This window comes from Branchiostoma lanceolatum, chromosome 1, assembly GCF_035083965.1.
Source record: "Branchiostoma lanceolatum isolate klBraLanc5 chromosome 1, klBraLanc5.hap2, whole genome shotgun sequence".
Classification (NCBI taxonomy): domain Eukaryota; kingdom Metazoa; phylum Chordata; class Leptocardii; order Amphioxiformes; family Branchiostomatidae; genus Branchiostoma; species Branchiostoma lanceolatum.
Genome location: NC_089722.1, coordinates 9,913,923 through 9,935,347, shown reverse-complemented (window position 1 = coordinate 9,935,347; position 21,425 = coordinate 9,913,923). Strand labels below are relative to the sequence as shown.

At 39.4% G+C, this 21,425-nt stretch overlaps 1 protein-coding gene across 5 annotated transcripts; it reads right to left on the bottom strand.

Moving 5' to 3' along the window:
• Positions 1-3,317: 3,317 nt before the first annotated feature.
• On the bottom strand, positions 3,318-14,009 carry LOC136432882 (uncharacterized). Of its 5 annotated transcripts, none has more exons than XM_066424512.1 (9): positions 13,686-14,009; positions 9,572-9,640; positions 9,096-9,130; positions 7,435-7,501; positions 6,529-6,559; positions 6,022-6,165; positions 5,049-5,175; positions 4,693-4,808; positions 3,318-4,300 (listed from the first exon to the last, which is right to left on the bottom strand). In XM_066424512.1, exons 4-9 carry the CDS (start codon positions 7,435-7,437, stop codon positions 4,248-4,250), a joined length of 474 nt encoding a protein of 157 aa, XP_066280609.1. In that variant the 5' UTR covers positions 7,438-7,501; positions 9,096-9,130; positions 9,572-9,640; positions 13,686-14,009; the 3' UTR covers positions 3,318-4,247. The 5 variants fall into 5 exon arrangements, with proteins under 5 accessions (XP_066280609.1, XP_066280600.1, XP_066280591.1 ...); XM_066424503.1 differs by having other exon boundaries at positions 13,709-14,009; XM_066424494.1 differs by lacking the exon at positions 9,096-9,130.
• Positions 14,010-21,425: the final 7,416 nt, after the last annotated feature.

The window sequence follows — 21,425 nt, the reverse complement described above, 5'->3', positions numbered from 1 at the left end:
ATGATAGTTTGGTAGTAATGATGACAAAAGCAACACAATTGAAAATACAAAATAAAGACAAAAGAAGGCAACAAATATGCTGCCATAAAGCACGATATCATCTACTTTTACTTTTGCTTAGTAACATCACCATCGATCGACTGACTACATTATGTTAATTTTTTGTTCGTACCAGCTTGTTAGCCATTTGTATCTCTTAAAATCACGGCAGGTTTCGTCACAAGGTGGCATTTTGATAACAGCCCGTTATTTTTTGTAACTTTGACATTTATTAAGATTTTGAGTTTTAAATCCTTTTAACCTCTATAACAAGGCATTATTTATGAGGCCTTTAAGGTTCGATTGCCTTGTGGGAAATGTTGTAGATGCCGTGTTATTGGCGGCGTAAATCGCTGACAGTCGGTAGATACCGTTGGATCGATGGTTTATCTCTATCTGTACGGTGCTTGCGTCATCATGTGATACCTCGTCATGCCTTAAGTGCTTTGTGCTCCTATTGTGCACGGGGATTTAGACGAGTTGCCAAGAAATAGATCACGGATCCTTTTCTAGATAATAGTATCAATGGGTGATGGAGAAGCGGCTTAGTTTTCCTGTCTTTTACGTGTCGAGAATGCCTGAGGATGTGATCATTTTGATACAGAATTCCATTACCAGCTCCAACAGGGCTTTAGGACTTGCTTCTTCTGCCTAAGGCTGAGCCCAATGCGCAAGTTTTAATGAGCTGATTGATGGTACAAAACTCGCCCAAAAGTTTAATGCTTTTGTCTATATTTGTCATGGGATACATGTTACATCACTATTTCCTGTTCTTATTTTAAACGATGATTTATGATTTTAATTATGATATTAAATTTTCAACAATCTGTATACAGAGTAGAGAAATTTAACATGATACGTACATCATATAACTAGACATTATTGCCACTATCTTAATCCCAGTTGGTAAGTAAACCTTAAAATAAAAACCCAAATCACCGTCTTTCTTATTTTGCCTCACAAAAGCCCAGACTTCTTGGAGCCTTTATCAGTATGGTTCTTCATATCTAAGGGTTCCGTAACTAAATCTTGATGAATCTCTAATTGAAAAGTGAGGCACTCTATCAATCTGCCAGAAGCGTTGGTGATTAATCATCCATAAAGCCAAGTCATGCTAATCCCTAGATGTTACGATGGCCTCGTTTACTGGCTACCTACGAATCTATCTTAACTGTCATATTTCAATGGCCCTCCATTCACCAAGTCTATTTTCCTTCTATCATTGATTATTCCTGTGCAAAGTGAAACATGAACGTAAACTAACGACAGAAAACAGTATGATTAAAGATCTATCTGATTAAAAGCTTTGCAACGGAAGTTTCTTTGCTATAAATATATTTTGAGCCATGTGTTAACAGGCTGAAATCTGTACACGACTCACGCACAATCGGTAAGCATGGAAATATTCACGTTTTGAGAAACTAATAACGATCAACAGATGCATTGTGCATTAAATTTTGTGCAACTGTATGCTACCTTTCTTGTACATGACCGTGCATTGTATACAGCACAAATATTGTATGCTAATTAGTCAATCTGGTCATTATAAGTAGGCTTTATTTTGGAGGTCATCTTTAACATCTATCATCATTTAATTGATTCTAATTCTAAAACTTCGTTTTCGTTATCATTTTAAGTATTCATTTTAGCACTAATTGAATAATAGAAATTTATCATCAAATGCTTGATCATAATCATCAAAAGCTCCCAGTCTAAAATCCAAATACCCAGCTTTACATAGATGCAAATGCACAGTCTAAATATCTTCTTTCTTGATGACCACTTGCTGCTCTTGTAGAATTTTCCAAGCGAATATCTTCAACAAGGCAGAGTATTCATGCATTCCATGAAAACAAAGCCTGTCAGTTCAGTTCTGCATGACATTGGAGTTTCGCGAGTGTCACTACGAATTAAATCTGGAGAAGCCGTGCCGTAGATCACCGGTACACCGTGACATAATCTTCTTACGAGACGGACAAAGTCATAACTATCGCCCCGCTGACTTTGGCACCCCAATTTGTAAGCATGCCCTGCAAGTTAAGTGTGAAGTAATCATGAACGCAAAGTTAGATACGTTGATAACCGGTTAGATGCACTCACTTAGGCTACTACAATGTATGAAAAAGAAAATTCGTTACTTACCGAAAGATGTTTAGCCTGCTGATTGCTATCGAACCATACGGCAGTAAGGTGTTGTTGTTTTTTTTGCTATTTAAGCAAATATTACTTTCACCCACAGCGGACGGGTTCATAAAAATGTAGCAAGAGGATTTTTTCAGTCTTTGTCTTTTCCTCCAATCACATGATCTTTGACGACTATACATGTAAATTCCGTTACATAATCATTAGTGACGACAGGCTTAGATATTGAGTCTCCATGTTATTGATGTCAGCGGCCTAGAGATAAACCAGGCTAAGGGATTTGTACCATTATTACCGTGTATTGATCCGTCTTGTGTTTTATTAGACTCTTGTCCTGACAGGGCCAGCCTTATCAGACACTGCCCTCGGGAGAGAGACAATGTGCGTCATCATCATCAATATGTGGCTCTGTAACAATAAATAAGCCCCTTAGAAGAAATAGTGTAATATATCAATGTAGACGGTACAAAAAAATATAACTGTATTTAAAGACTACTGATATAAGCGTATTCAGGACCTCTTAAAACACGATCCTAAATGAAATCCTGTGAGATACACATCCTTCCCGAAAGACACGACACAGATCATCCGAATAATTGACTTTCTGTCCAGAGTTGTCGCCTAAGAGTCTAGCGTCAACGGACCTCATCAGTTCCCTGTGTAGCGACCAAAAGGCTGATTCAACGTTGACGCTGGAAAATTCGAGCTGGTGATGCGACGCTTTAGGCATAAATGATTACAGAGAAAAACCATTATGATTTTCAAGGAAGGACATTTGGGTTTCCTGGGAATAACATAATTATACGAGCTATTCACATCGTTGATGACCAGTGTATTTTGGTTTGTACCGAACAAAAGTGCTATGATATGGCGATGTGGCAAATCTATGTTTACAAAATAATCGATAGGGATTGGACACCGACGATATGGTGTTAGCTATTATAAAGTTGTCTTCATTTCATTGTTTTGATCAGTTAAAGCCTCTTGGACATCTAACAGACTTATTCAGAATGTTATTCAGTACATTCTTTGATGTGTTACGTATGCAAGGGTATGCCATGGTATAAACATAATATCCTTGCATATTCTAAGAAGAAAGCTGTACAACAGTGTAAATAACAACATATTCAATTAAATGTTGTTATCAATGATATCTTTAATATCTCTTAGCTATACATGATTTTATTCCTAAGACTATCCTTCTTGAGTAGTCGTCATGTTTGATTTACTTTGTTTGTCCCAGTATGTTCGACTATATTCAGTTAGAGTGTACTAATAGTGAAAAAGGTTATCATATGTATTGTAATTCTGTGTGTAAAATCTAGTCCTTTAGCTATATAGTTATGATAGAGCAGTTTATAAGCTTCAGATTTCTTTCTAAGCTCGCAAGCTCGTTATTTCTTTGTAGAGCGTAACATGTCTCAACTTTCCCACGATTTATATGTTACAAATAAATCGTTTTTGTACTGCAAAGCACTCCTATGCCTATAGCATAATGTAATTTACAATCACGCATCAAAAGTTTTATCAGCGTTATACCAGTTGCTATAGTTTTTTGTTAAGTGCTATTCTTGGTGGTAAACCAATATTGCCATGCAGCTCTTGTCTTCAAGCTGTTTCGATTTCTTAAGCATATTCCTTAGAGGTATTGAAGTTTGCAGTCTTCTGACCCTGACTTGATATTATCTCTGTCTTCAATATTGTTTCAGTGTAGTGCCTTAGCTTGTGTATCATTGTAAGAGCTATTATGGCTATGGCACTCTTAAGAATAAGCCACAGCCATCTTGCCGAATACATTTTGATATTTCATTGCCTGCAACAAGAAATTCCAACATCATTCGACCATCACCCTTCCCTGATTCTCATATATTGTACCGTATCCCCTATGTCTAGTTAAGTGTTATTGTAGCGTGTGTTGTCCTTGGCGGTTGTTATTGGCATAAAACCCGCATCCCGCCCAATTGTATACTTAATGAAGCTATTGATACGAGCTTGAATAAAACGTATTGCCTGATTATTGTTGATTGTTATTGCTGCACATCTTGCGTTGATATGGTCCGAGCTCATTAAGGCTGTCCGTCTTTCTCCTTCTCTGCCGCCATGACTACACTAATGAACTCTGTAAGAGAGAAGAGACACGCGGGTAGTGAATTAAAGGGGACCCAGGTGGTTGTCTTTGCACAGTGCCATTTCTTACGCAGAAGTATGGAGGTAATTATCAGGAACTTTAAATAAGGTCTGAGTGTAACCGCAGGGCCCTTCTGTGTTCTGTTAAAATGCGTGCAGCAGACATTTCTACGTACCCACGATGGATCTGATTGGAGTTGCTTTAACTTTTTTGCCGATTTTACCTAGTGCCTAGTTGGGCAATGTAAAGATTAACAATGGCAGTTTAACAGTCTTTCGTGACTTCGAGATCATTTGTGAATCTAAAAGTTCTCCGTAGTAAGAGTGCGATGCAGTTTCCTTGTCACGTATTCGAACATTTCATTGAAAAGTGTAATTTATTACCTTCATACGATATCATGCCGTCGCCATCTTTGTCAAAGTGGTAGAACATCTCGTCTATATCTTCATTGGTGATGTCATCACAAAGATCTGTCATGACACTTCTCAGCTCCTTTGTGCTAAATGTGCAATAAGATTATTTTTACTGTGTGTATAAATAAAAAATAGCAAAGCAAAAGCTAATAAAAGGGTTACAAGTTGACATAAAAAATTAGAATGGAACTCTTTATCCATGACGATGACGTGTAAATGCCATTGGAGCACGGTCATGTTTTGGTTACAAAAATTAGGAGACATGATAACAACATGCATCGGCAGACACTCAAAGTCTGAGAATTTTGAGAATCAAGCTCTATTACTCAATTGTGCCATTATGGTCCATATCGAAGGCTCTGAAGGCGGCTCTCAACTCCTCTTCCTGTTCCGTGTCTTTCTGTCGTTTTGCCATGACAGCAAGAAAGTCTGCGAAGTCGATTGATCCCTCGCCTAGAGAAACCAAGTATATTTTAAGAATAGACTGTTAACATTCTATTCCAATACCCATCTTATCTACCTACACTTGGTAGAAATAGCAAGAATTAATGGATATACGGTAACATCTTGTCATGAATTGATAAGGAGCCAAACAATCTTCTGGGAAATCTCTTTATGATTTACTACGGATCAAGTGATAGCAGTATTCAACTATTTGCATATAGATTACTTAGCAGTATCCCCAGTTTGCTGTATGTACGCCATTGCCATTACTAATTCACTAATAGGGGATTAAGTAATGACAGAAAAATCAGACAGCCACTTATATTGTGGACACGTACGGCTGTTTCCACACACAAAAAAGTCATGTACTTATCATGTCGAATGTATGTTTCTAAAGTTGCTAGGGGTCCCAAACTTATACCACTTCTTAACGTCAGAAGCTACTGTACCTTCCGCCAAAAAATCAAGATCACAGCATGTCTAGGACCTAGGACAAATGATATAAAAACCGGGAGTCCTGCTGCGGTACCAATGTCGGCCACCAGGAGGCCCAAAGTAGACGTTGGTCGTCATACCCACGTACCAGATATCATCGCAATCCAAGCAGATTCTTAGCAGAGAGCAAAAAAACTATACCTCCATTTTCCATCGAGGTAAAATTAATTGTTGTGAAAAAGGGCGTAAGGGCATCGTTTATAAGGACCTTTTTGCTTTAATCGCAGCAGCAAACGTATCAACGTTAATTTAATGAACATTTTTTAATACGAAATTTTGAGACAAAAACGATGTCATAAGCCATTGGCACAAATAAAAAAATACTACTAGTGAGTGAGTGGGGGCTGCATGGTTACTCACTGTCGGGATCCACGTCTTGTAGAATCTTCTCCATCTCATTCTCCGTAGGGTTCTGTCCGAGAGACCACATGACTTTGAACAGCTCCTTAATGGCGATGATACCATCGCCGTCCTTGTCGTACACGCTGAAGGCTTCTCGATACTCTGAAAGCGGAACGATAAGAAGCATTCTGTAAGCAACAGACATTTCTTGCCACAGAATGGTTGATGTAGTGTTGAATAATATCACAAGTTTAAGGCACGGGCCCGGCCTTGTGAAGTTTTGAATTTTTTGTTTACACTTTAAGTTCAAGTTGTTCTTCTGTATGTTGCTCTATCGAACCTTTTTAATGTGCTAAGTGTCTATTGCCACTATCGCCATATGTACAATGGCACTGACTGGGGCTAAGAAATACACCTTCCTAGTTAGAATTTTCAAGAAGTAACACATCTTATGTTAAAGACAGCAATCTCAAAATTTTATATCAACATAATTATGTACATATAGAATACAAAGCTTTTCCTTACCGATGATTTGCTGTTCGCTTAACTTGTCAGCCTAAGTTGTACAAGACAAGAAAATAAAGGTGAAGATACATGGTGATGAAATTATAGACCGTTTGTAATGTTTTCACATTTCATTATGAATTAATTCGAAGAGAGACGAAATAATATGACAATTGACGTAGAGCTGTTACATTTTGCCTGTCTTTGTTTCCCCTTATATCACTAACGAGCTTCGTAATTCGTAATCAGAAAGACTCAGAGAAAAGTAGCATTTACAAACACCTGGCGCTGCTGAAAGGTTGTTCGAAAGTTTTGATCGATGCAAAGCTACAGGCTCGGTCCCCTAGGTTACAAAAGTGACTGCGGGACAGTTCGCTTCTTTGTGACGATCGATGTCGATCAATATGCGGGGGGATTTCAAAGATTGCAATCTTTTATCATTGCATTATCATAAGTTGATATGTCGGACTCAATATATCATTCATAGATAAAGCTTAAGGATACGTGGATTATTATCATAGAGTGATAATAATGCTTGGAATGCAAAGTGCATAAATATTTATTGAACAAATGCATGATAAAGAATCCAAAGAACCGTTCCCTGCACATGCATACCTCAAGTACAAAGCACTAATTTGATTTGTGTCGGTATCGTGGCACAATGCATCACACAACAAATGATGTGTACAACATATTGTTTTCAGCAGTGGACCAAGTCCTGATACGTGATCTGCGTACAGGCTCAAACATGATCAGCAGATTTTTCAAGGGAGAGTTCTTGTTAATAGCCAATGTCGACTCCTTGACAAGTTATTACTTATTTGTTCCATGATAGTTTAGTGCCAATTTTTGGTTGAGATATATGGTCAGCTGTCTTGTAATGTTTTGATGAATAAGTTTATACAATCTCAAAACAATGACACATACCATGATTGTGCAGGCTTTGTTTTGGTAACGTTGGCTTCAGTTGTTAATGATATCCGGTAGACGCGTTCTGGAAAACAACACCAGTTAAAGAAGACATTTACAAATTGGCCAAGCATGAACAGACACACATAACTGTTATGAAGATGACATTCACACAACCAAGATGGATGTTTTCATTAGCATATAATATCGAACAGCATGTTTATATGGAGAATAACTCACTGGCACTGCTTCGCCTATTTTGCAGATCAGACATTGACGGGAATGTAGTGATATTGGCAAAGTCATGATGTAGATGAATATGCACTTCAAAATGATTATGTGTGGAAGATTCACTGCTGTGGAAGTAGGTCAATTCATCCAGTACAACGAAAGCCCATAACCACAAGTCATGGTTGGTTTGCTGCATCCAATCGAGCTGTTTGTTTAACAAATGGAGTTTACGTTTTCACATTAGCTGTATTTTCTTTATTCTAGTTTAATTTCTAGCTACTCAATTTTTTCACCTCTTGTCTATTTATGATTATTTTTCATGGGTTTACTTATCAGGTTGGTTTGAATTGAAAATATCCTGGAAGTATAGTTATTATGGGATCTTAGTTATGGCCCGGCATTTTCAAACCGATCAATACGAACATGACATTGTATGCATGAAGCTTCTCGGTAAAAGTGGGTCAGGCTTGCGACATTCAACCCGTCTTGTTACCGTTTGATTCCCTAGCAAGCAATTACTTTTCTTTTTCGTGAGAGTTCAGCACCAATTTTTTTTAGATGTAGCCATTAGGGGACCTTGGTGGTGACCCAATGTGGTATTTTCAAGCAAATCGACCAATACGTATGCATGAAGGAGCTCCGTGAAAATGGGTCAAGCGTGGGACGACAAATATAGCACGGAGTTGTCTGATCTAATTTGCATGTGTTCATTATTTAAGGCTCAGCTTGTGTCAAAACCCATTATCGTAGCATGTTACAGAATAGAGGTTATTTCTTATTCATATGGTTTATCATAGATTGATTTGCAAGCTTATTCCCATCGTGTCACCTTTTCAAAATTGCTTGGCGGCAAGGTTGACATTGGGATCATGTTTTTGTAGGTCGCTATGTTTTTTTTTTCCTATGCAGTAACGTAGGCATTAAGCGTTTTAAGAAACTGGGCCATGCAATCCACAAGAAAACATGGATCGGTTTACTTAATTTTTTCTCATGGCTTTATCTTGTCAGCATCAATTACAAGTGATGCGCTACCTACATTGTTAAATAAGATGCGAAAAAATATTTATTCTTTACCAAGATGTCATGTTGCATTTACAATTTTGAGTCTATTGAATAAAAATGAAGTCGCCCTTATGTTCGCCCAACATACGTCTTGCAATCGGCACCCGAGGCAACTGCCGTGGAACTGACAAAAAACTGGGGATGACATATTGTACCAAAAGTAGGCGAGCTTGTACCGAAACAGCTATTTAAATTTATATATCTTTCATACACAGGCTAGGGCATTAAAAATCACTGCTAACATTTGAGTGAAATAGCCATTGAATCTCAATAGAATTACCGCTGAAAGCAATGAATCAACCAACGTAGAGGCTAGGCAATCGATATTAGCTCATGTCGAATCCTGTCTTTAAAGCTTTGAAATTTAATGTAGGGCTTAAACTGACCTCAACTTAATTCAAACCCTTTACATCAGCTCAGGCTGTACCGGTTTGATGGGGACAAAAGTAAACAAGATTCACTTTCATTGTAGCAGCAAAAAGACAAAAGATTCTAAAGATCTGCATCTTCTAACATGGCATTATTGTTTGGAGCGTACAAATATCATTGTAGTATTCAATTCATCAAACAGATGCATCCCGCATATTCCCTTATTAGACAAACGCACCCATCTTGGATGGCGTGCGGCATCAACTATGGTCAACTTCAATAGGCTTCTCCGGAGCTCCGCAACGTACGTAGCTTCTCCTCACGGCGTATCGGTATGTCCTGACGCACACATTACTTTCTACAGTCTCACTGTTAGAATGAATCAAATATAAATTTGTATTACATATGGTGTCCGAGTAAAAGTCGACTGAAGATTAACCAGATTCCAGCGTCTTGATAAGGAAACGTTGTACAATACTTTAGAAACGCTTACCTGATCCACCTATATGGCATCTTCTGCACTGCGTGCATCCACTTAATGAAGATACATCTCCAACTGGTGCTGAATGAGAAATACAGAAATGTCAAAGGACGAAGTACTTTTAGCACTTCACATTATATTAAATATTAACTGCTTGCTGTCACCTCGGCGCTGGAAAATTAAACCATCTTTCACTTTTTGTCACCGTTTAAGTGGGATTGGCTGGCATCTATTTGCAGCATGCGATTAGCCAATAGGTAGACAAGACAAGGTGAGGTTCATGGTTGTATAATTATGTGTGAACCAGGTCTATACAGAGATTATGAGACTTCATCAGGATTCTTAGCTATCCGAGGGATTACATATGGCTATCGACGATATCTGAAATGCTTAATTCGATATACATGTATATATAATTATTTGATTAGAATAGCACCCTTAGCGAACTCTAATCTGTTGCTTTGTGAACGATAAATTGGTCCCCGAGCAACGGAAAACCGACCACAGGTGTTGTTTGTGGATAACGTGAAGGTTAATTGTGCTGCATGTATCTATATTATCCTCTCTAATTACATCCGGAGGGACATCATAAAGACTGCTGAACAGCCTATTAGAACTGCACCTGTGACGTCTATCTCAATGAAAAAGAAGTCATCTTCCAGTCAGTGTCTATGGGACGATTTGACATACCATTATGCCTCTTTCAGTGTGCTGTTTCCTCTGGCTAAGATTTAAGATTTTCCATGTCAAGATTAATTTTGTATCATGTATTTGTGACATTGGGAATTGCCACCGAAAAGGATTGGGCTGGAATAGATGGTCGCTGCGCTTGATTAACACACTTTTTATTGTACGTCTAAGATAGACCAATCCATTATGACACTGGTTGTACCAATTGCTTTGAATGTTTAAGTTATCCGTGCGAAAGAGTCATTCCCAATCATTTATGATGTATGACTGCCTAACGTGAGGTCATGACGGGATGTCCTAGAGCAGGTCACTCGGTACCCATGGGAGGGTGGTTTCTGAAGCTGCTAGATTTGCACTATGATCTGCCCGGAATACATCGCGCTGAGACCGCCCATGACAAATGTCCACAGCCTTGGGCAGTGGTTATTTAGCCGTGGATCGATGGCAGAAACACATCTTTGTTTTCCGGGCTGATCACATTACACCAGGCTGCCCTGGATGTAATGGCATTTGGATGATCCTGATCAAGATATGTTATCACCGTCCATGCCCACAAACCAAATGTTCCATTAATCAGGGACCTGTTGCGAACCTAATGTTACAAATCGACCTGTCTGCAAACGACGTGTGCAGATCCGATACATGATTCCTCTGCTTGATTATCTTTCCATCCTAATTTGTCTTTTGATCTGTCGCCAGATTGAATGCTTTTAGAATTCGTTAAAGTTTTACATGAAGTGAATGGGACATTGATTGACATTGTAATATTATATTTAGTGACATCAGCTTTTGAAACGTCCACCTTCTACCTCCGATAGCTTAAAGCTTCGACAATAGGTGATCAAAGTTTCGATTGCCGGTTGTATGTAAATTAACTATTCCTTTCAACTTTGCTGACTCATCGGAGCTTTTCCTGCTAGCTCGACTGCGCTGATAAGGTCAGGGCCGTTGGGACGCAAATAGCTTTTAGAATGAATATGTGCAGCATCCTTGCTAGAAATATCAATCAAAGGCTTATCCACTTTATCGTAGCAGACGTGAATGCTTCCTCTCAATCTTATACTGCCAGTGCACGTAAAATGTCTTTAAGATTTGGTTCCTTTGTAATTTCTTGATCATTGGACCTTATTGATTAAACAGTTAAACGCTCTGCGAAATGACCGTACAAAGGAAGGAATGTAGCGTCGTTATCCCTGCCGTTTCAAATTACCTTAAGATATTACAGGTCACCGTGTGTCCACTAGATCGATGATAGGATTTGTCTGTATAAGGTCTTTGAAATCACCGTACTTATCTCCAAATCTGCATCTGCTACCAATGGCCCACGCCATCTCAGGCTTGGTGCAGTGAGACATAATGTACCACATTCGTATTTGTCTACATGTTCCCAAAAATAGCTTCCCTGAACTGAGTTAAAGGCTGAGATATGAGATGTCACTGGGGTTTGTTATCTGCATTTGAATCGGTCATTATCTTGCAACAAATACTTTGACCTAGCTGAATACCGAATCTTTTGTAAATATTGCCTTGCCAACGATTGCCTTTAAAAACCAATTCCAATTGGGCTTAGCAGTATGGAAGAAGAAGAATGCACTAAAAACTGCCCATCTTTTTTAATGGATTGAGTGCCTAATGATAAATCTCACTGTACTGCAGTGGAGACGTCATCTTGCGGCACGTGCCCACGCCCATTGTTCCTAGTAAATAGGATTAGGCACCATAGTGCCAGGCAATTGAGCATTTTCCCTATCACATTAAGCCAAATAGATCGAGAGCAATTACGCTTGGCAAACCAGTTACTCAGATTGGATACTCCACCAGCCGTATCCCAGGCAATCTGGACTCCATTTTAGTCCTGGCTTTGTTTTATCAAATTTTTTGGCCAGCGGAATGCTGTCAAAGCTGAAATCTAAAGGATAGAGGCTAGTCCCCAAGCTATTCTGCCAACATCGATGGAGATTGTGATGGCAGCAGCAATGCACCTTTCACCCTTGATTGGACTTACTGATGAGGTTTTAGCAGGAAAGCCAAAATCTATAGACGAGAAAAGGGCACCGGGCCATTGACCTGGTCAGAGGCTGGCAGACATCCTAAACACGGAATAATTGAAAAGGGCTGTCTCCAACGGTCAGCTTTTCAAAACAACAGTCAAACTTCTTTGACGACTGATCCACCAGATTTAACGAAAGAAGAAGCAGAATGCTTATGCAAAAATGTACTATTCAAAGTCCAGTTCCACCGTAATAAACGTGGATTTGCAATACTTGATTTTAACAAGTTTTACCAATACTCCCAAAAGAATGCGGCAAGTATACATAAATTTTGGGTTTATGTCAGATTTACTGAGCCTGTCTGCTGCCATTACCTCTAGCTCTGTAATTCACTATATGTCCATTATAGCCTACGTGTCTTAAAAATTAGGCTGAAGAAGATAAGAACTAAATTATTCAGTACTTAGTTAGGAACTTGGCCAGCTGGCGTTACAAGAATGGCAACGTATTGAACACTTACGACATCGTAACAATTTGCAGCCTTTTTTCTTGTAATATCCTGTACAGGCGATCAATGTACCACATAAAGCTTTCAACATCTAACAATAGCAAAACCTGACTACATGTATGGACATCGAGCGTTTTACAAATCTAAACTATCTTTTAAGATACAAAATCACAGTGTCTTGTTAGATAGACATTTGGAAGAGAAAGGAACAATACTATGTAGAAACGTTAGCCTATAGTGGATGCAACTGTGATTAACCGAGGATTGCAATGACAATACATGAATAGGCGGTAGCTTACTGGGTTGAAAATATCGAGGTAAAATATGTATGACTATCAAGCTAGCTACCAGCAGGCCTATATAGGGCAAATTGCGTCGTAACGGCGCTCTAGCGGATGGAGCGGTTCTTACCGCTGGTGTGGAAATGAAGCAGATATGGATAGTCATGCGTAGCTATTTGTCATAGAGACGGCGGGGGTACGGTTTACTGCAATAGAACCCGCTGCGTATATAAAACCCTTATGAATCTGCCATCAATGCATTATTCAGAAAATCTGCCAATACAAAGAAGACATTTGTGAACAACTTGAAGCTAAAAGAAAGCAATTATACAGCTTTTATACGCTACGCTAAAGTGTTAAGGGCGCATTGTCATTACACAACAGCTATTGATACTGACAGCCATTCATTATGCACCCTAATCATTATTGCACCCGATCATTATGGATTTATAGCAGACGCAATCTAAAATCGAGGACATGCATTCTCAGATCAAGACTACACTTGAAATAATATTCAAATAGCGATGCTATTCAAAAGCACACACATCATGGACCTCCCTAAATGCACCAAACATCACGTATTGTCCTAAGACGAGCAATACCTATACAGTGTGCTGATAAGACAATTATAAACAATAAATCTAAGACTGTCGTACCTAGCTATAACGTTTCTTCATACCTGCAGAGTAGATGCTTCCCTCCTCTTAACAAAGACCGTGCGGTTGCGATCACCTTCCCTGGTCTACTGCTGCGGCGAACTAAGCGTTTGATACCAGTACAACGGGGGGGAGCGACAGTCAATCGATACCGCCCCTCTATCCCATTATACGCCAGTCCAGCCAAGGCCAAAGTGTACGTTCACGCTATATCAGAAGAAACCTCCAAATCAACATTTCCATTCAGGGGGATGTTCTGCACTGTGGGTGCCGAATCACACACCAATAGCTATCCAGGTCAAAGGTTTCACCGAACACACCGTAAAGACTGTGTTGGTGACGTTGTTAGTGGCAACGACATTATCGGTAAACCTATTGATTTTCCTTGGTAGAGTCGCAACGTGCAATTTCTCACGTTGGAGTAGGCTATATTTTATTTATCAAGATGAATCATGTGCGATGCGCTTGGGATCTAATCTGAGTCCTTGGTAAGGTCATCCATATTTTATCAATTTTTCAGGGTCTTTGACCCGAACAGTGACATTCTTGTTCCTTTTTAACAAATCCTGAGAAATCTGGCGTTCCGATGCCGGATGCTGCCTAGATACTGCTCTCAAATTCTTATAGATAATATGTTAAACATAATTGAATGATCCCCGAAGGCTATATGAATGCGTATCATCAAGTGTGTATACTATTAGCATGTGTGTGCTCCCAGCATCAATATTGATTATCAACTGTATGTGTGAAATTGCTGTTAAAGTTTTCCAGGATCAAAACGACATAAGCCCATTCCTTCTATCGCTGATGGAGGTAGACCTTCCTTTCGACGGACAATTCATTTCAATTTGATTTCCTTTTAACGAGAGAGAGTGTTATCTCTTGATGCAGTAGGGTTTTAAGTCACACAGCATGTGCAACTGCGTTGACGAATCCTTGGTATCTGCATTGCGGTTGTTTTTCGTAATCTCCTTACGTCTGTGTATCAATTATTCACACATGGAAAAAGGGAACCTGCTTGGAATTGCAATGCCTCAAAAAGTAAAGGACAATGGTCTAAAAATAGCGACTATCGACCAGCCCCGTAAACGCCTGTCTGGTTGGTGAGGCCAATATTAATGACGCTATCTTGGCGCAGAGATTTAGTTGAGCATCCAATACATGGAATTACCCTGGCATTCACGCAAGGAATATTATAGGCATACAAGAGAACATCAAATGAAATATCATATCATAAAGTTTCTTACATGTTATACCATGATATTGCTAGGTTGGTCGTTGAGTGACGTATTCTGCACGAAAATAAATCAACTACAACACAGCACAAGAAATGCTTCACAGGGTTTACATTGTTTAACTTTATATATTTTCAGTTATTCGTTATTTATTGGAAGAAACGCTGGACGCTCCTAGGGGCCTTGTGACCGTAAATGTTAAATGATAGACATTGTAGATTAATCTATTTAAAGACTAAGGCTGGCAGACATTTTAGACTGTAACGTTTCATTGTCTTGGGGCGTTTTGGATCTAGATACTAAGCAGCATAAACAAATGCAAAGATGATTTTAAGATCCCGAAAACTCAAATCTGTGGTCTCATTAAGAATTCAATGTTTGAACAGCTAAATGTTCTCGAATCACTCCCAAGAGTTGTCGATTTTTTTTCTTTACTTCAACTGCCTACTCCGCAACATTAGCGTGGAGTTTTCCCTGTCAACTTGCCGCGATAGCGCAATATTTGATGGAAACGGTCCCAGTATGAAGAAGTTTGATCTACCTTCTCGTGTGGGGAAACGTATACCCGGGGCTTAGGATCGACGTGCGTCGCTAGGAAACGATATTATTACCGCCAAGAGGGCAGCATTACTCCGGTCTCAATAGTCTCATAAATCCAAGTAACACCCTGAGACTAACTGCATCTTGGAACCTGTCATCAATCTATGGTGAAGAAAGTACGTCATACTGACTACAGATCATCTGTATTGATGGACCGAGTTGTACGCTATATTTGGCCGACAGAGTAGAGTTGCGTTCAATGTAAGATAGCGGTCTTATCTTTATATCATTTATTATTATCACCAAGTGATAGTTGCCGGGATAGTTGCTCATGTAGGTTTATATCATTAGCTTTAACCATATGCATACATATTTATCTAAGAAAACAAAACAAAACCTATCCTAACATTTGATTGGTTACAACATATCCCGTGTCTGCATGAAGACGTAAAAGGTATAACAGCCTACTTTATATTAGTACCGCTACATTTTGTGAGGCAGTACATGCAGGTATGCAATTCGTTTTTGGTTTAACTAAGAGATGCATCATATACCATTGCCATATCCCGGTAACATAAATCATATAGAAACGACCTACCAAATTGTCAATTTTAAGCAAGAAATATGATCGCGAGGTTGCATGCTGCGTAACTTATGATCCTTTTATATGTTTCATAATTCCTCATATGATAATCGCTCATGATAAGAAACAGAGTATCAGAAGTAAGTTTTATTGATGATGGGTTTATCTCGACCAGGAAATCCGCTTACTTTGCCGAATGCCGATGCTGTAAATGTCTCCACTCCCATATATCAACAAATATGATTTCATCATCAGTAGAACGCAAAACCTACTATCTCGTCAGCAGACGAGAATACAACATACTAAAACCAAAACATGTACAGGTACAATGTATAATGGATTTGGAGCAGTCAGTGGCGAATAGCAACTCAGCTCATAACATAGAAGTCAAGCCTCCATTGAAAAGCGACTATAAATCATTGAAAGGTGACTATTAACCATACTTGTCCAATTTCAACTCTTTGTTAAAATGCACCAAAAGAGCCTGGAGGTGACTAGCAATACCATAATCCAATCATGATTCTGCACAGCACTCTTAATTCCAGCAGTCCAGTGTTCATGCGCGAGCGGGACGAATTACTGCGCGGGAAGGGCCTGAGGAGACGCCGATCTCGTCATGCTGATGTTTCTCGAAATGCCAGTGAATCTCAAAAGACACGGAACTTCATGATCAGAATTGTGATAGGTACTAACGGTATTCACGATGGCGGCTGACAGGTATAATCCATTTATTTTGCTGACTAAAACTATCGACCCACCTTTCCATTCATAGTCAAATTTGGATAATGTATGTGAGTTTATGAACCATCGCTAGTATGAATACTGGGGTTTCATTGGTAATTGAAGTCACACATAGCTGCATAACTTTGACGAACCATCGGCTCATAGCTGGTTCACGAGTATTGTGGAACCTGTAAGGATACCAAGACTACAGATTGCTAGGCATGGATACATTAAAGACAAGACATTTAGACATTCTACTAAGCTAAATCAACAAGAACATTTTCCTGACAAAATTGTAAATTCGCTGACAGCGCTGAAACTCAAAACTACAAAGACCATCATAAAGCCTTTGTCACATCAATCAAGTACGAGTGGCGCCGTTGGGAATGGGTAGTTAAAAACTACCCCCTCCCGTTGAGCCGGGTTTCCTACCGTTTTTATCTCTCAGAGATACTTTTTCAACACAATTGATGATATACTTGGAACAAAGAACAGTGTACCGGACTTAAGAGCTTTGTGTGGCATAGTCTGCAGCGTTCGTTATCTTTTAGTTTAAAAAGCGCCGGTTTATTCTAGCATTTCCCGTTTAAACCAAAGCAAGATTACCGTCAAAATCGCGGGGAAGCTACACTAGACAGTCTAGGTCTCCCTGGCGAAGCCAGATGGTCACCCAGAGACAGATGGGGCGCCAGAAAGCCTGACAGTTTTCTTTAAAGACAAAGGATCCGCGTCGAGAGTGTTAATCCACGGGCCAGCTACTTTCCTGTCTCTGATGTCCGCATTGTCCATATGCGTCAGACGCTGATGTGAGCACAGATAAAAAGATTTGTTCTGAGGAGAAACAGTAACAAGAAAGCAAACATACTTCAGGACAGAAACTCTGTATGGCCTTTACACATTTATTACCTCTATATTTTATCTCTCCTGCTTTAAGTTGCAATTCGATTGTGAGACAACCATCTAACATGATTCAATGAATGATAAGAGAGACCAAATAACTTCCGCCCACAAGTTCCAGACGACACATACAAACGTCACTTGAAAAATGATAGAATCTTTCACATAATTGATGAAGAGCCAAGGCACAGGTGGCGGAGATACGTCCAGGCACTTAGCATAATGTAATAAATCGGTTCACGGTCTTGTTGGATGTCGTTCGTACGTCTAGTCACGTACATAACGTCTACCCATCTTCTTAATATCTCCCTTTATATAATTGGGTTGGAGGAAATGTTGTTACTCTGCAAAACCAGTGCCAACCTACGCTATTCATTTGGGCATCGCCGGTCACTAGGAAGACATTAATACATGTGCTTTATGTGACAACGTTGTCGTAAAGAAGGCAATAACTGTCTGTACTTCTGCAACCCCAGTCCTTCTGCAGGGAGGTGCGTAAGTGGGAATTCACGTGGGCAGATCCAATATAGATTATTGGTATTTCTGCACATCACTCCACACATGACTGATAGAGAAGTGTATATCTTCACCAGCTTGAGGAGTTCCCAAGAGGGTGATCCCAATATAAAGCTCTTCCAAAAGCTACAGCACTTCAATCTGTAGCGCAGCTGGAGATTTGATCACTGGATCTAGTACACTAAAGAAGGTCGAAAACGTTAAGTACCGGTACGTCTATGATCTATCATGTGTCCATGGGCTGCAGTTTCTATCCACCAGGTGAACACAATCATAGCTGCAAGTAACATGGGTTAGAAATATTTCCCACGCCTTCCGATGTTGCTTCCTATTTACATATCTGACTATTCGAAGCATGATTAAGCCTTTTGACTATCACAAGGGTAGCCAAGGCACCTCCAAACACTAAGTCCATCGAGGCTAAGGACCCCTCAGCACTATCATAATGGCCAGCAGCATAGTGCCGTCTTGGGTACGGGGAGAATTTCATTAAGACATCTTTGTCTAATCTTATCCTCCCCGGAAGTACACTCATCAACCAAGATGACAAAATGGGCGTCTCGTAACTACCGGGAAATTACGCTCTTAAGGTGATGTCTCACCAAGTCTGTTCGATAGATCACGAGGCACCCCAACAGATCAATCTCCTTAAGCTGGCCTGCGCCATCAAGCCTCGTTGCCATGTACATGTTGACCCGGCACTTTTACTTCGATTTGATTTACAAGGGTTTACAAGGATAACGATACAACCCTTCCTCGCGTATTGGCCAAATCCCATTGATGCTGGCTCCCATTATTTATAATCCATGAAATTTAATTGAGGTTCCATTTCTTACCACTGGTGTTGCTGGCAATGTTGTATGGTCACATATGTGCGCACGAATCTTACTGTCTTCCCACAAGGCGCATGTTTACCGTTAACGACATTTTGATGGATTCAGATTGACGTGATTCTGTTGAATAGATACATCTGTGTTTTAGAAATACGGTAAAACGCCTAAAGAAACAACGCTTAACTCAATCTTTGTGAAAGTGTTTTTCCTTTGGAACTTTGTGTGTGTGCGTCACTCACAGATAGTTACGAGTTGACATATCCATATGTAAGACCTTAAAACTACAACTTATCTACAGCTTTCAGTAAGATCTTTCCGAGAGCACCACTTTACTTGGCCTATTCCCACAGAGTAATGGGGTCGGGGATGTTGATGCTCTACTTATCTACCCTTAGCCACAGGCATGCTCTGTATCACGCACCTTCTGAACCACCCACTGGATGTGATAGCCACGCTGGTCTCTGGGAAAAGACTTTATCTTTGCCCCCATTACATAGATTACGTTCATGAATACGTGACACATTCTCTAAAACTTTGACAAGTACATTCTGTGGAAATGCCCAGCGACAACTCATCTTTACTTTGTGTGAAGTAGGTTATTTGTCCTGTATCAATATTGTCATGAACGGTAACTCGATATGTGTCACCTCATTATCGGCTCATCTGGCAGAGAACCGGTCGATACGAATGAAAGCATCGAAGGTAATGAGACACCCGTGACCACCGTCATCAGCCACATTGATGGCAATGCCAGGAATAACGCATGGATGTGGCTTTGAGAATGTATTTTCAGATTTACAATGTTAAACTTTTAATAACAAGTTAAGTTACAAGTTGATCATAAAGAACATCAATGATAATCTTCATAGATGCAAATCATAAATCTGACATTTTTATTGAATAGATTTTGTAGCTTATTTGAGTATTGCTTCTGATCTTGAGGTTACAGAAAAAAAACGATGGGCATTCGGAGGGACAATGTATGACCCTGAAATTATAAGTATTGTGCTGAAAATAACATAACATAGTAGAGGTTACATGTGGGTAGTAGAGGGAACAACGACTGGCAATGATAGCAGAAGAATCAACAGATTCTGACCGGTCGACCCATGATCGCATGCCATAATTGTGAACATAATGATAAAGATAAATCTAACAAAATGATCTCTTTCTACATTAAAGCAATGCGCAAGTATTCATACTTAGTAGGGCATTGCCCTCCATATGGATAATCGAACGCTCCTTGAGTAGCCCATTCCTCCAATAATGACTATATCATTGTGAATCAAACGTGACAAATAATTAATAGGTTATTCCCGCCCATAGTGGTGCAGTTAAATCACGACACGGGCTCCAGCCTGGCCTTATTGGTTATTGATCTTCGGTCAGGTTCTATGGGGATTATTCTCCCGACAAGGTCATGTGTTCACAGTTTTGTCCCGGTGGGGAAAGGGGAACAGGTGCGTCTTCATCACCGAAATGGATTTTCAGATAACGGAGTAGCCGTGATTCAGAAGGTCGGGGAATTGCAGCGTAGATATCTGACATATCATATCCAACTTTCTGTCATGTAGTTCCTTATTGCCCATGCATTTTGTACGTGCAGAATCATACAATTGGTTGACACAATCATCAATGTTACAATAATAATCTCCAGTCAAAATCAATAATTTTTTGATAATATTACATCTTAGGACGTAATCTGCAATCAAGATGTTTCATTTGCGTTCCATTAGATATTTCGAGAATAACAAGTTAGGTTTGACCTATTCAGTGATCCCGCTAAAGTTGATCATAAAGCAAATGTGGATCAACGCTGAGGTCGTGCTAATATTCATTGGGGGCAAGGGTGACTGACACAGGTCAAAACGCTACTAGAAAATCAATTTAATCCTTGTGAAAGTTTCTATAATGGACGCCATTTAGGCGATGATCACAAATAAAACATTAATGGCTTATCTTTGATTTTGGAAACTAAGCAAACGTTGTCATAATGTTAAACAATAAATATATTTCATTCTGTCTGGTGTTGTTGATTTTTGAATGTCTGATTTATAAGCATTCTTTTAACAACAGGAAACAAGGCAACGCAATATGGATGGCTTATAACGGGTGGTCATTTAAGAGACATAAACATAAACATAATTCAATAACATCTTGTTACTGACACATGTCTGCTTGCTACGTTTATGCGTTAGACCAGGGGCCCCTTGCACTATCACGGAGAAGGACAAGTATGCCATGGCTCTTAAATTACCTTATTTTGTCGAAGTGTAGTAATAAAAATAGCAAAGTCTGAAATACATATGAGTCGAAAGTTGTACTTTATGGTAATAAAGAATAAAAACAAGCGAATATAAAGAAAATTTATTATTATAACCAGTAGTGACTGGTAAAGTGATTGTGATTGTTG

What these genes read in the sequence shown, in the direction of transcription:
- LOC136432882 (XM_066424512.1), bottom strand. An exon ending in AAGCGAACAGCAAATCATCG is followed by an intron (nt 6,166 to 6,528) that starts GTAAGGAAAAGC and finishes TTCCGCTTTCAG; the next exon opens with AGTATCGAGAAGCCTTCAGC. An exon ending in CGGCATGATATCGTATGAAG is followed by an intron (nt 4,301 to 4,692) that starts GTAATAAATTAC and finishes TCTCTCTTACAG; the next exon opens with AGTTCATTAGTGTAGTCATG.